The sequence below is a fragment of the Nicotiana sylvestris genome, chromosome 4 (assembly GCF_000393655.2).
Source record: "Nicotiana sylvestris chromosome 4, ASM39365v2, whole genome shotgun sequence".
NCBI classification, from domain to species: Eukaryota; Viridiplantae; Streptophyta; class Magnoliopsida; order Solanales; family Solanaceae; genus Nicotiana; species Nicotiana sylvestris.
This window is the reverse complement of record NC_091060.1, coordinates 142,855,538-142,870,038: the sequence shown is the minus strand read 5'-3', so window position 1 is coordinate 142,870,038 and position 14,501 is coordinate 142,855,538. Positions and strand designations below refer to the sequence as shown.

Sequence of the window (14,501 nt, the reverse complement as noted above, 5' to 3'; positions counted from 1 at the left end):
CTTAGACTTTTGCCATTACTTAAGGGATGATTTGGGTGCCAAGAGAGGGTATAATTTAGAACGGGTATAGGCTTGTAGCATTGGTTCTTAAAAGAAAAGGGTTTAAGGCTCAAAAGGGTTAACTAAGGATTATATCATTGGTAGGCTATGGAATTGTTCGACTATTGTTTGGATCAAGGAGAGCCTATAATCACTTCTCAAATCGAATTTCACTCAAAATTTCGCCTCAACAAACATTCAGGGTAAGTTCTAGACCATTGGCTCGGGACTTGGACTCACAATTTGATTTCTCACCACACACACTCAAGGATTGCTAAAGACATAGAGTCGGGGGCCCACAACAACCTTAGACACGATTGAGCACACAATAGTCCCGAAAGACAACATGATGTTTGTTTGATCAAAACAAGAGTCTCAAGGTTACTACTTTCACCATCCTAAACACAACCACTTGTCTTTGACCATGGGATCAAAGTCAAATGTGTTAGGCCCAAGTGAAGCTTTGCTTGAGGTACCCTTAACTATAAACTACTAAAAACGAGGGAAAAATAAAAAACGGACTCAAACCCTTAAGAAGGTTGTCACGCCATCCATCATCGGGAAGATCCACCCGGTTCGCATAATACTCCACCCTTGGAAAAAACCGTGGCATTAAGAAAACCAAGGGTTTATTGAAAGCGCCAAAACCGAAACAAAAAGGTTGCGAGCCTATCTACTAAGCTAAGAATGAAAAATTTGTACGAAAATAGAAAATAGAATGAATATTTACAATAGGGGATTAGTATATACAATGGGGGATGAATATATATAAAAAAATATAACTTAATATACAGACCAAAGAGAAGATAAAAAGTGCGATAAAAGTAACTAAATGTAAAATTATATACAGACCAAATAAAAAAATCAACAGAAACATAAACTAAGTCAACTAATATATACAATCATCCAGATAAAAAGGAGGGCGCACCCCCACAAATAAAGCTGGCATTGTCCCCAATGCCAACTAAACAAATAAGCAACAAGAAATCAAAAAGAAAGGATATAGGAGCTCCCTAAGCCTCGTCTGTCTGCATGGGAACATGAGTGGTCCCCCGGTCCTCTGTATATATGGGAACCTCAGTCTGGTTCCCCGTCTCCTGTTGCTCAGCTGCTGGGACTGGGGCCTGGACCTGTATGGGCTGAATATCTGGAATATCCTGTGGCTGACTGGGGGAAACCTCCAGTGGGTCCGCCAACTAGATGATCGCCTCATCTGCACTAGGGAGCTTCCTCTTCTTCTTTGGAAGCCTCTGTGTCTGCCCCTGCTGTGGCTCTACTACTAGTGCTGTTGCTGGGGCTGGATCCTCAAATAGCAAGTCTAAAGGCAACTGGTCTGCCTTCAGTTTGTCAACGTCCTCCCTCAGCGCCTTCACAGACTCCTTGGAAGCTCGTGTTTTGTGCAGCTTCTTGTGCTCCTTGGCAAGCTCCTTTAGGGCCTTGCCATGTGAATCTGCCTTGGCCAAGGCAGCCTGAGAATCGAGGATCTTTTGCTGGTTGGTAAGAATCTCCTTAAGTGAATCCACGATAGACTGGGGCACCTGCACTGGCTGTGGTGCCGACTGAGCGTAATGGTAGAAGTCAAGGTGGATAACTTGGATGAAGCAGTCGTCATCCAGTTGTTCAAGCTATGAAGTGTCTGGCTCTGCTGGTGGGCTGTGATAGGATGGGCCCGAGAAGATGGAATCCCCGGGCTAGCTGAAGTCGAGGGGCCAGCAGAAGTGGAAAGTCCGGGAGGCATGTCAGCAACTATGGAAGTAGGCTCTAGCGCAACCAGCTCTTTAGACTGGCCAGTTGGGGCAGAAGCAGGCGGCTTGTAATTTTTGTCCTTGGGGTTGTCTGACCCCTTCAAACTGTACCATGAAAACGGAGCCACGGGTTTGACCTTTACATCAAAAGGTCTCTTCTCCACCTCCAGGTCCCGAAAATACATAGTGAAGGCGCTGGGAAAAAGGTAGTTCCAGTCATGCTCAACCCCCACTACAGAAATGACGCGGACATCACATTGCCCACGTTGATAGGATATCCTGCCATAATAGAAGCAACAAGAACAGCCCGGGCAAGTGGAATAGTCTGATCATGGGTAGTGGGTTCGAGCCGACTACACACAAAAGTCAACCACCCTCTAGCCTCAAAGTTGAAAGTTCTCCGAAGTATTTTGGACCCTGCTTGCAACCACTCTGGAACCCTAACCGGGATTGCCAGGTATGAAGCTAACCACGGACGAACCTCCTCGCCCATTGCCAACTTTTCATTGTAAAGGGCCTCATCTTCTTCATTGAACCCTAGGTATTCATTTAGTGCCTTCCCGGTAAATACCACAATTTTGTTTCTCACTTTGGTAACCTTAGTGCCCTTCAAGATGTGGGCCACATTGCTATAGAACTCCTTGACCATATACTCATTCGCCTTCATACAATTATCTTTAAAGAACTCCCAACCCACCCAAGCTTGAAACTGTCTATGTACATTGGTGTGTAGGGGTAGGAGGTCTCTGTCAATGAAACTCCTCTCAAGAATCAATTTCCGTGCCGGACACCATTCCCTAAACTTGTGGAATGCCACCTGGCTGACGAATCTATCCTCCCAAATAGCGGGATTCCTAGTCCAGTCAACACCCCCAACCTGCGGCACACCACCCTCAGTAACTCCCCATCTCCCTCATCACCTCTAGCACCCTCTCCAAATATTGATGTTGTGGGAGAGGTAGAGCATTCATCCCCACTACCTGCCGCTGAACCCTCAGACGACCTAGAAGAAATGTTGATTGAGGCTCGAGCATCGGGGGAAGATGGGGGAGTGTCTATATGTATGGCATTCTCCGGATATGGGATGTATAGAGGGACTGAATCTAAAGAGATCTCCCTGGAGGGCTCGTACTCACTCCCCAAGGTGTCAAGGGCTCTATCAGCCGCTTTGATTGCTTTCCTCATGTCCTTTATGTTTTATCTAGCCTGGGGAGTGAGTTTTACCATCTGTTGCTTCCCTCCCCGGGAGGAATTACCTCGGTCGGGTTGTTTGGAGCCTATACCTCGTTGTTTGACCATTATCTGTAAGTATACACATCTAACATGGTTAGTATCAGCACAGGCAGTGAAACAAGCCTTGAAATTGAATTGCAGACAGCAGGTTAAATGTTGTAAAAACAGTTGCAGAACATGGCACCGCAGCCCGTACAAACAAGTGTGCAGCCGCACTAGGGGCACCGTGGACCGTGCAAAGGCGACCACGGTCTGCATTGGGGCAAAGGCCAAAAAATCACCTCTTTGAATCATCCCACCGCGGTCCGCACAAAGTGGGATTGCGGTCGCGGTGTGCCAGTGCGAACCGCACAAAGTGCAATGTGGCCGTGCTGGGCATAGGTTCACTTTCAATCACTTGAACACCGCGGTTCGCGCAAAATGGTAATGCGGACCGCGTCAGGGCACCGCGGACCGCACAAAGGCGACCGCAGGCCGCGGAGAGTACTTTGAACAGGCACTAAGTTAGGGTTTAAGTTTTTGCTATTTTTGTTCAAGTTTTCCACCTAACTTGTCCCTACTCATTACCCAGTTCACAAAGGTATCTAAACACACAATATCCAACCATCACACTTTCCTAAGCTAACAAATGAAATAAAAAAGGGAAGAAGAAGAGACTCTAGCTACTGGGAATGAAAAACAAAATGAAATTATAATATAAAACAAAGAAAGATGATGAAATGTTACCAGATTGTGATGATGAGATGCAATTAATCAGGCTAAGCAAGAATTACTATCAGAAGAGAGAGTGAACAGTAGCTTTTAGGGGGTCTGAGTGTTAAAATTTCGAAAAGTGTAAGTTGTGACCCTTGGGCTCTATTTATAGAAAAACAGTGGGACCCAACCTTACCTACTAGCGCGGCCGCACAAAACCGACCACGGATCACGGACCGCGCTGGGTTTGTTTAAAATGAAGCTTGAGCAGGCAACCTCCGCGGTCCGCACAAAACAGACCGCGGTCGCGGAGGTCCACCGCGGTCTGCACTAAATAGAATGCATCCACAGTGGCAAACTTCAGAGAGTACCACGTTTCACCATCACCAGTGCGGCCCGCACAAAGTGCACTACGGCCACACTGGCAACCTTCAGAGGCTGTTCAACTTTATTCAAGCTATTTTGCACTGCATCAACTTAATCCCTGCAACACCTCACAATCAGTTAGCTCAAAAATCAAATCTACACTACTAAGAAAAACACAGAAACAACAAAAAGAAAAAGACATGGGTTTCCTCCCACACAGCGCCTGATTTAACGTCGCAGCACGATGTATGTTGCCAGCACATTACTTTAGATGGAGAAGTGCCACCACATGGCTATCATCAAATTTCCCAAGATAATGCTTGACCCGATGTCCATTGACTCTGAATACTTGTTCTTTAGATCAAGAGCAGCAAATGGGGTCACGAACACAACTTCAAACGGCCCACTCCACTTTGACTTGGGCTTACCCGGAAACAGACGTAACCGGAAATTGAACAAGAGAACCATATCTCCAACCTTGAACTCCTTGCCCCGAGCATATTTGTCGTGAAGGTACTTCATTTTGTCCTTGTACAAGGACGAGCTAGAGTAGGCATGGAATCTAAACTCATCAAGCTCATTAAGTTGTTCAACCCATAGATTTGCCGCAACATCCCATTCTAAGTTCAACTTCCTCAAAGCCCACATGGCCTTGTGCTCTAATTCCACCGAAAGATGACAAGTTTTCCCAAACACTAACTGGTACGGTGACATACCAATTGGAGTTTTGTAAGCCATCTGATAAGCCCAAGGAGCGTCATCCAACTTTTTCGACCAATCGGATACTCTTAATTTCTCTGTTAGAGACTTCCACTTGGCCACTAGCTTGAGGATGATAGGGGGTCGAAACCTTATGATTGACACCGTACTTAGAAAGCAATGTGTCGAAAGCCTTGTTGCAAAAGTGGGATCCCCTATCACTGATGATAGCACGAGGAGTGTCGAACCTTGTGAAGATACTCTTTTTCAAAAATGCCACAACACTCCGGGCTTCATTATTGGGCAAAGCCACGGCTTCAACCCATTTTGAGACATAGTCCACCGCCACGAGAATGTAAGTGTTACCACAAGAGCTTACAAAGGGACCCATAAAATCGATTACCCAAACATAAAAAATATCCACTTCGAGAATTGTATTGAGGGGCATCTCATCCCTTTTAGAAATTCTGCCGGCTCTTTGGCACTCATCACATCTCTTCACCAAATCGCACGCATCTTTAAACAAGGTAGGCCAGTAAAATCCGCAACTAAACACTTTAGAAACCGTTCTCGCCCTGCCATGATGGCCACCATAGGGAGAGGAATGGCAAGCCTCCAAAATACCCAATTGTTCCTCCTCCGGGACACCTCGTCGAATCACACCATCCGTGCAAATCTTGAACAAGTATGGCTCATCCCAATAGAAATCCAAACTATCCCGCTTGAGCTTCTTCTTTTGGTTAGAAGAGATCTCACACGGGATTATTCCGGTCATAAGGTAATTGGCAACATCGGCAAACCATGGCATATCCTTCATTGACATCGCAAGGAGTTGTTCGTCGGGAAATGAATCATTGATCTCAAGGCCATCACAAGGCCTCCCCTCCTCTTCTAAACAGGACAAATGGTCCGCCACTTGATTCTCACTACCCTTCTGGTCAACAATTTCTTGATCAAACTCTTGAAGAAGTAACACCCATCTCATCAATCTCACCTTGGAGTCTTTCTTGGTCATCAAATACCTAAGGGCGGCGTGATTGGTGTGCACTATAACTTTGGCCCCCATAAGGGAAGGTCGAAACTTTTCCTTAGCAAACACAATAGCCAACAATTCTTTCTCGGTGACTGTATAGTTTCTTTGAGCCTCATTCATGGTCTTGCTTGCATAGTACACCGGATAAAACATCTTGTTGATTCTTTTGCCCAAAACAGCTCCAACCTCAATGTCACTAGCATCACACATGAGCTCAAAAGGCAATCTCCACTTTGGTGCGGTAATGATGGGGGTAGAAGTCAACTTGAGCTTAAGAAGCTCGAATGCGTTTATACAACTCTCATCGAATAAGAACTTTGCATCTTTCTCTAGCAACTTGCACAACGGATGTACCACTTTAGAAAAATCCTTTATGAACCTCCGGTAGAAACCCGCGTGCCCAAGGAAACTCCTCACCCCTTTGATAGAAGTAGGGGAGGGAGCCTCGAAATAACATCAATCTTGGCCTTATCAACTTCAATTCCTCGCTTCGAGATCTTGTGACCCAGTACTATACCTTCTTCTACCATAAAATAGCACTTTTCCCAATTGAGAACAAGGTTGGTGTCTTCACATCGGGCCAACATTCTATCCAAGTTTACCAAGCACTCCTCAAAAGAATCCCCAACAACGCTGACATCATCCATGAAGACCTCCAAGATATCCTCCACCATATCGGTGAAAATAGCCATCATACAACGTTGGAAGGTCGTCGGAGCATTACACAATCCAAATGGCATTCTAGAGAAAGTGAATGTGCCATAAGGACATGTAAAGGTGGTCTTCTCTTGGTCCTCCAGGGTAATTAGAATTTGATTGTACCCCGAGTAACCATCCAGAAAACAATAAAAAGCCCGGCCCGCAAGACGATCAAGCATTTGGTCAAGGAATAGCAATGGGAAATGATATTTTCTAGTCACCTTGTTCAGCTTCCAGTAATCCATACAAACTCTCCACCCAGTAACCGTTCTAGTGGGAATGAGCTCATTGTTGTCATTGGTCACCACGGTCATACCACCCTTTTTCGGCACACATTGCACCGAAGAAGTCCACGAACTGTCAGAAATAGGATAAACCACCCCAGCATCTAACCACTTGATAACCTCTTTCTTCACCACCTCTTGCATCGCCTCATTTAGTCTTCTTTGATGCTCCAAGGAAGGATTTGCATCCTCCTCCAAGATGATTTTGTGCATGCAAAATGCGGGGCATATTCCCCGAATATCAGCTAGAGTCCATCCGATTGCCCTTTTCCGCTTTCGAAGAACCGCCAAGGTGGCCTCAACCTGCATGTTAGTAAGGCAAGAAGAAAGAATAACAGATAAAGTAGAATTTGAACCCAAGAATTCATACTTGAGGTGTGGAGGAAGTGGCTTCAACTCCAACACTGGTGGCTCCTCAATCGATGGCTTTGTTGGTGGAGTTTCGGTTTTCAAGATCCAAGGATAGCCTCTTAGGCTCATATGAATATGAACCCATATCATGCAATGCATTCACGCACTCCACTCTACTAGCATCATCATTGACATCCATATTAAGAAGCACGGCCTCAAGGGGATCTTCAACATGGATCATGGAACTTGTGTCATCCACTATCACAGCTGTGATAATGTCCACAAATGAACACACCTCCGTGCTATTGGGTTGTCTCATTGATTTGCAAACATGGAATACCACCTTCTCATCCCCCACTCGGAAAGTCATCTCACCCACTTCAACATCAACCAATGCCCTCCCCGTAGCTAGGAAAGGCCTACCAAGAATAATCGGCACTTCAAAGTCCACCTCACAATCCAATATGACAAAGTCGGTCGGCAGTATAAACTTATCCACCCGGACAAGTACATCATCGATTATGCCCAAAGGTCGATTCATCGATCGATCCACCATTTAAAGTCTCGTTGAGGTGGGTCGAGGTTGTCCAATTCCCAAAGTCTTGAAGACCGAGTACGGAATCAAATTTATGCTAGCCCCCAAGTCACAAGGGCCTTGGCAAAATCCGTACTTCCGATAGTACAGGGGATAGTAAAAGCTCCGGGATCCTCAAGCTTGGGTGCCATTGAATGCACTATGGCACTCACTTGATGAGTCATTTTAATTGTTTCACACTCCATCGACCTCTTCTTTGTTACCAAATCTTTCATGAACTTAGCGTACCCCGGCATTTGCTCAAGCGCCTCCACCAAAGGCACATTGATTGTGAGGCACTTCATCATGTCAATGAACATTTTGAATTGATTGTCACTCTTTTACTTTGCTAACCGTTGAGGATAAGGTGGAGGTGGCCTAGGCAAAGGTGCCTTGGTCTTTTGTACAACCGGCTTGGGCATGTCAATCATATGTTCCCTAGACAGGTTCACGACATCTTGAGTCTCTACCTCGGCTTCATCATCAATATCAATCCGCACATCATTGTTCACATTTTGATTAACCACGTCATAAATAATCTACATCATCATCCCGCAATTCAACATCTTCTTCCATAATTTCCTTTTACTTTGAGGCATTGACATCACCGCCTCTCCCACTTCTTATTGTAACCGCCATCACATGATTATTATTCCCACCCTTCGGATTCACTACTGTATCACTCGGTAGCGCACCCTTGGGACGAGTATTCAACGCTTGAGAGATTTGGCCTAATTGCACATCCAAGTTCCGAATATATGTATTATGAGAAGCTAATTGGGCATCGGAATCTTGGTTCTTTTTCATCATTTGTTCTAACATGCTTTCAATTCTCCCCATATCACTCCCGGAGGAACTCGGACCTTGAGAAGGAAATGGGGGTGGATTGTTCGGTTGTTGGTATATGGGGGGCCTTTGAAAGCCTTACCCCCGGTTTCCTTGGTTCCCGCTATTGTTCCACCCTCCTTGATTGTTATTGTTGCCCCAATTATTGTTATTACCATTCCAATTCCCCTGGTTGTTTTGATTACCCCAATTGTTGTTTTGGTTGTTATTATTCCAATTGCCACCACCTTGTTGTTGATTGTTGTCATTCCAATTACCTCCGCCTTGTTGTTGATTCCCCCAATTTCCTTGAGGACGCCATTGTTGATTTTAAGAGTTGCCTCTATTCCCTTGGTAGTTATTGACATATTGGACCTCTTCGCTTTGGTCATCGTAGCACTCATTTGAATAACCACCACCATTATTGTTGTTGCCATATTGTCCACAATTACCTTGAGGATGTTGCCCTCTTTGCCTCCCTTTTAACATAGAAACACCTTCCATTGCATTGACTTGACGCGGGTTTTGGACTTGTTGCAATTGCGCCTTTGCAAATTGATTCATAGTTGTTGTAAGCTCGGGAATAGCTTGGCCATGATCGTGCAATTCCTTGTGCAAATGGATGACCGTAGGGTCATCTTGGGGCACATTTGCTCGGCTTTTCCATGTTGAAGAGGTGTCGGCCATTTCATCAAGTACATCACATGCCTCTTGGTAAGAAAGTTTCATAAAGTTCCCTCCGGCCAATTGGTTCACAATGTATTGATTCGTGGTGTTGATGCCCCGATAAAAGGTTTGTTGAATCATAGCCTTGGTCATGTCGTTATTAGGGCACTCTTTCACCATTATTCTATATCTTTCCCATATCTCATGCAAAGGTTCTGTTGGCTCTTGCTTGAAGGCTAGAATTTCATCCCAAAGAGCCACCATATGACTTGGAGAAAAGAACTTGGCAATAAATTTTTCCGCCAATTCATCCCATGTTGTAATAGAATGATTAGGGAGCCTTTCTAACCAATCCAATGCTTTACCACGAAGAGAGAACGGGAAAAGCCTTAATCTCAATGCATCCTCGGACACGTTTGTCTGCTTGCTACCCCAACATGTATCCACGAACCCCTTCAAGTGCTTGTAGGCATTTTGATCGGATGTGCCCGTGAAATACCCTCTTTGCTCGAGCAAGGTCAACATAACATTTGTAATTTGAAAGTTTCCCGCCCGTATTCGGGGAGGCACAATAGCACTGGTGTATCCTTGATTTGATAAAACTCTGGGAGCCACTCTCGGCGGTTGCGGAGGAGGGTCTGGAATATTGTTGTTCTCATTTGCATTTATATTGGCATTTTGGCCCCTCCGTGGAACTTGAGGTAAGACCTCATCTTGTTCTAGATCATCTACCTCCTCCCCCGCTATCACTTTGTCGAGAGGGTCATTTGCATTAAGATCCATTTGTACCTGAGTGATCGACACAAACAAAATTTGTAAACAAGAAGGAAAGAGAAGCAAAACACAAAACTAAAAAATAGATAGTCAACACCGTAAGCTCTCCGGAAACGACGCCAAAAAGTGATCACTGCCAACTCAATGATACACTAAGGTAGGAAGAGTGGGTTGCAATAGCTTTTACCCGATATGAAGGTCGGGATCGAATTCCTCAGGGAGCTAGTAGTGGAGTTGGATTGTCTGTCTATCCTAGAGATGTGTTTGTACTCCTAATGTCACTTCAAACATTTTTGGATTTTCAAATGATAACTATTTTTGTAAAACTATTGATTAACACTAAATTATGCTATGAGAATATTGCTAAGTTGTATCTAATGGGAAGAAGGGCACTAGGGTCGTGACACTACCTAGGTGGCTAATTGACGGGTAGATGTTACTAAGGTTCGATTGACATAATTGGGTCTTATGCTATAACCGTTGCACAATTTTACCCACTCTCACACCTCTCGGTAGAGAAAGTGACTTTGCCCAATTGACTCTCTCGAGACCAAATGGATAGGCAAATTAGACCAAGCAACTAGGGTTCAAGTAGGGTAATTACTCTCTTGAGGTTTAACCCATTAATTGGGGCTATCATTTCTCATGAGTCCATCCTAATTCCTTGTTGGGTCAATTTTGGGGTTATAGACTCTCTTTCTCAAGAAGAGTTAAACCCACAAAGCTTGAATCAGTGTTTGCAACCACCAATCCTAGATTAAAATATAAAATCAACCCAAATAGCAAACACCCATAGTCAATCTAACACTAGATGGCAACACCCATCAATTACCCACACTAGGGTTGAACCACAACCCTAGCTAATGAGTTTAGCTACTCATGCTAGATAAAGAAATTGAAGAAATAGAAGAAGAACTAAGCATATTAATTAATTTCTAAAATTAAATTACAAGAATCTATCGTAAATGTAAAGCAAAAGTGCCAAAAATGGCTACAAAATATGTTCTCACGAGCGCAGCTTTCCACTGATGTCTCTGATTACTTAAAAAATGATAAAATGTTCTATTTATACTAGGCTAGAAAAACTGGACAAAAATACCCCTGCGGGATCAGTGTGGGTCGCATTAAATGGACCGTTGCCACACTGGACTCACTCCTGCTTCTGTGGACTTGGACTTCGCGGACTGCGTAGAACGGACCGCGGCCGCGGAGGGAGCTGGCGCGGTCCGCGCAACCACGACCGCGGACCGCATGGCACTAGCTTTGCAAACTCAATCTCTCTGAACCTCATGACCGCGGACCGCACAAAAGAGTAGTGCGGCCGCGGAGCCTTCACCGCGGACCGCGAGATGTGTACCACAGCCGCGCTTCTTCTAGTCCTGATTCACCAACTCTCTAAACCACCTAGTGCGGCCGCATTCCACTTTGCGCGGTCCGCACTTGGCCTTTTTTTCTTAATATTTCCAGGTTTCACTCCTTTTTGAGTCGATCTTTGACATTTGTCACTTTGTCGATCAAACCTGTGATCAAGCACAACTTGTGAGCCTTTTAGAATTATTTTGTAATAATATATGATCAAAGCATAGGCAAGTAGGGGCATAAAACATGTTAAAATCCTAACTTATCAACTAGTAGGGTCTATAGTAGGTGTTGAGACTACAAAATCTGGAGAAGTTGGTGGTAAAAATAGAAAGGGAAAAGAAAGAGAGAGCAAGGGTGCTAGGAGTGCTATGAGGGGAAAGGGTAAAGAAGTAGTTGATTCTTTACCCACTCCTATGAGTTTAACCAAAGACACATGTGCTATGGTTGTTTAAAAAGAGGAATCTAATAGAGTAGAGGAGAGTGTCAAGAAAACAGGGGGAAGTGGGTCTGGTGAAGCCACTGAAGGGCTTGTTCAACCCTAAAAAAAATGGAGATGAACCTGGTTCATCTGTAGAGGAAACCCTTGCAGACCTACTGTAGAAAGTGACTTAAAGCTATAATCCAAAGAAGAGAGGGAGTTCAAAGGTTAAAACTCCTGGCACTGCTAGGGCAAACAATAAAAGGAAGGCTGACCCCTCTATTACTGTTGAAACTCCTCTCACAAGAGTTAGAGCCACAAGAAGCCAGAAAAAGCAGAGTGATGTAGAACTGGAGAAAGCCTTGGAAGAAAGTAGAAGAAAAGCAGTTGCTAAGGGAAAGAAGAAGATGAGTGAGCCTGTTGATGTTGATGAGATGGACCTGGTCCTTCGAGATAAAGAAGAGACTGAAGAAGTGGAGGTTCTGACTCCCAAACCCAAGAAAGCCAAAGACTTCCACTAAGAAGTCTATTACAAAGTCAAAGTCTGCTGAACCATCCACCCTGGCAAAAGGACCAGGTCTGCTATGAAAGCAAAACAAGTGAAACTTGTTGAGGAAGAAGAATAGAGTGGAGATGAAGAAGATGATTCAGACACTAAGAATGACAAGTTGGCCAATTTGGCAAGAGAACAATTCTGAAGGGCAGACTCCTTAGGGATTTGGAGGAGGAAGGAATGGTGTTGCTTTTGGAAAAATTGGAGTTGCAAGGCTGGAAGGAAATGGTCCTTCAAATGGATGGAAGGTTGGCTAGGAATGAGATTGTTGAGTTTATGGCAAATGCTGCAGTGAAAAATAGAAGGGTTACCAGTATGGTAAAATGAGAGCAAGTATCTTATGATATGACGGAGTTGGGAGAAATTCTGGGTATACATGCTGAGGGGTACAATGACTATACAAAACTCAAGTGGCTAAGCTTAGAAAATCTTCCTACTGTCCTTGCCATTACCAGAAAATTTGGTGACAATAAGGAGGAAATTGATCCTAAGACTGTGTACAAGAGTGTGATGATGCTACCCCATAAAGTGTTGTTTGAATTCGTCAACAAGTGCGTTCTTTCAAGGCAGGAAAGGAGGCACATTGCAAGCTTTATGGACTTGGTCCTCATGGAGTGTTTGGATAGTGGGAGACAGATTAATTGGACTAGATTTATAATCCAGTTTCTTGATAGGGTTATAAGTGGCACCAAGTCTCATGCCATTCCCTATGGCTTCATTCTCACAGTTGTGCTTGCATATTTCAAGGTACCTGATAATAGGCTAAATTGTTTAATATAGCCTATGTTTTAGCTCAACTTAAGGATGGTTTACTATTGTAAATGTTCAAATAATGCAAAAATTGGCTCTAATCATGACTTTAATGTCTCACAGGAGTTCAATAAACAAATGAGGATTTATGATGGTAATCAAGTGAAAAATGGAGTCAAATGACGAAAAGTTGAGCAGCAACATCTTAACAAGATAAAACCCCACTAGCGCGGGTCATGCGCTGGTCATGCGCTCCCGCGCTAGTTTAGTGATTTGGACAGAAAGAAACTCGATATGCACGGGATGTGCGCTGGTCATGCGCTCCCGCGCTAGTCCTGTCCGGAAAAGCAATTATTGAGGGGTAAATTGGTCAATTTGGGAGTAATCCACTAAACTACCATAAAGCAAAAGCTCCATTATTAGATAGATCAGATTTGAGAGGAAGAAATAATTTTAGAAGGAGAAAGTGAAAAGAAGACTCAATCTTGAAGTGAAGAAAAGAAGAGGATTACAATCTTGAAGCAAGAACTAAAAGAGTTTTTCTAAACTTTCTCCTTGTATTTACTTATATTATGTTTAAGACTTTTATTGTTGATATTTGTATAATTATGAGTAGCTAAATACCCAAGTATTCTGGGGTTATGGGTGTTAGATGATTATGTTGTTTGAAGTTTAAATTGATGATCTTGAATTTATCATTATGGGTTGTTTATTTGATTATGCTGTTAATTATTTTACTGCGTAGCTAACAGTAAAATATTATTTATGAATCTTGAGTTAAACTTGAAAAAGGAAATTCTTGATTGCATATAAAATCAAATAGAGCAAGATCCGGATTCTGGGCATCGGGTGAAAGATTCGCAATTAAGATAGAACTATACTTAATTGCCTTGCTTGGTTGAGAAATAGGATTTGTAAATGCATTTGAGTTAATATTAATACCATAGAAATATAGGTATTAATTTAACTTGAATAGGCACATAAGAAATTGACAGATTCTTATGGGTATTATTAACCCTATAATCAATAACCTAGATAATTCAATAAATTATATTTAAGCTAAAAGCGTAGCATGATCTCTAGCAAGCCCATGACCCCGGAATATCTCTCTTATTTATTGTTAAAAGAAAAATTGTATAAGTGGTGTAGTAATTTTGTGTAGTATTATTGTTAAATCAAGAGTCAAGTTTTAAGTTGGTTATTTATGTATTTTGTAATGAATTAGCTTAAATCGATAATTGTTTGAGTTTGCATCAGTTGATAAGTTAATCACAAGTCCTCGTGGGAACGATATTTTACTTGTTACTATATTACTTGTCGATCGTGTACACTTGCGTGAGTGTTTAGGTCGCAACAAGTTTTTGGCGCCGTTGTCGGGGACTTGGAAATTAACTATTCTTCTAGATTAGACATTGAATTGTTTTTATTTATTCATTT

General features: G+C 43.3%; 1 protein-coding gene across 1 annotated transcript; it reads left to right on the top strand.

Annotated features, from left to right (window-relative positions):
* The first annotated feature begins 3,107 nt into the window (after positions 1-3,107).
* Positions 3,108-12,282, top strand: LOC138890273 (uncharacterized). The gene is made up of 3 exons (XM_070173646.1): positions 3,108-3,165; positions 11,617-11,786; positions 11,974-12,282. The coding sequence occupies exons 1-3, from the start codon at positions 3,108-3,110 to the stop codon at positions 12,280-12,282; spliced, it is 537 nt and encodes a 178-aa protein (XP_070029747.1).
* The last annotated feature ends 2,219 nt before the right edge of the window (positions 12,283-14,501 follow it).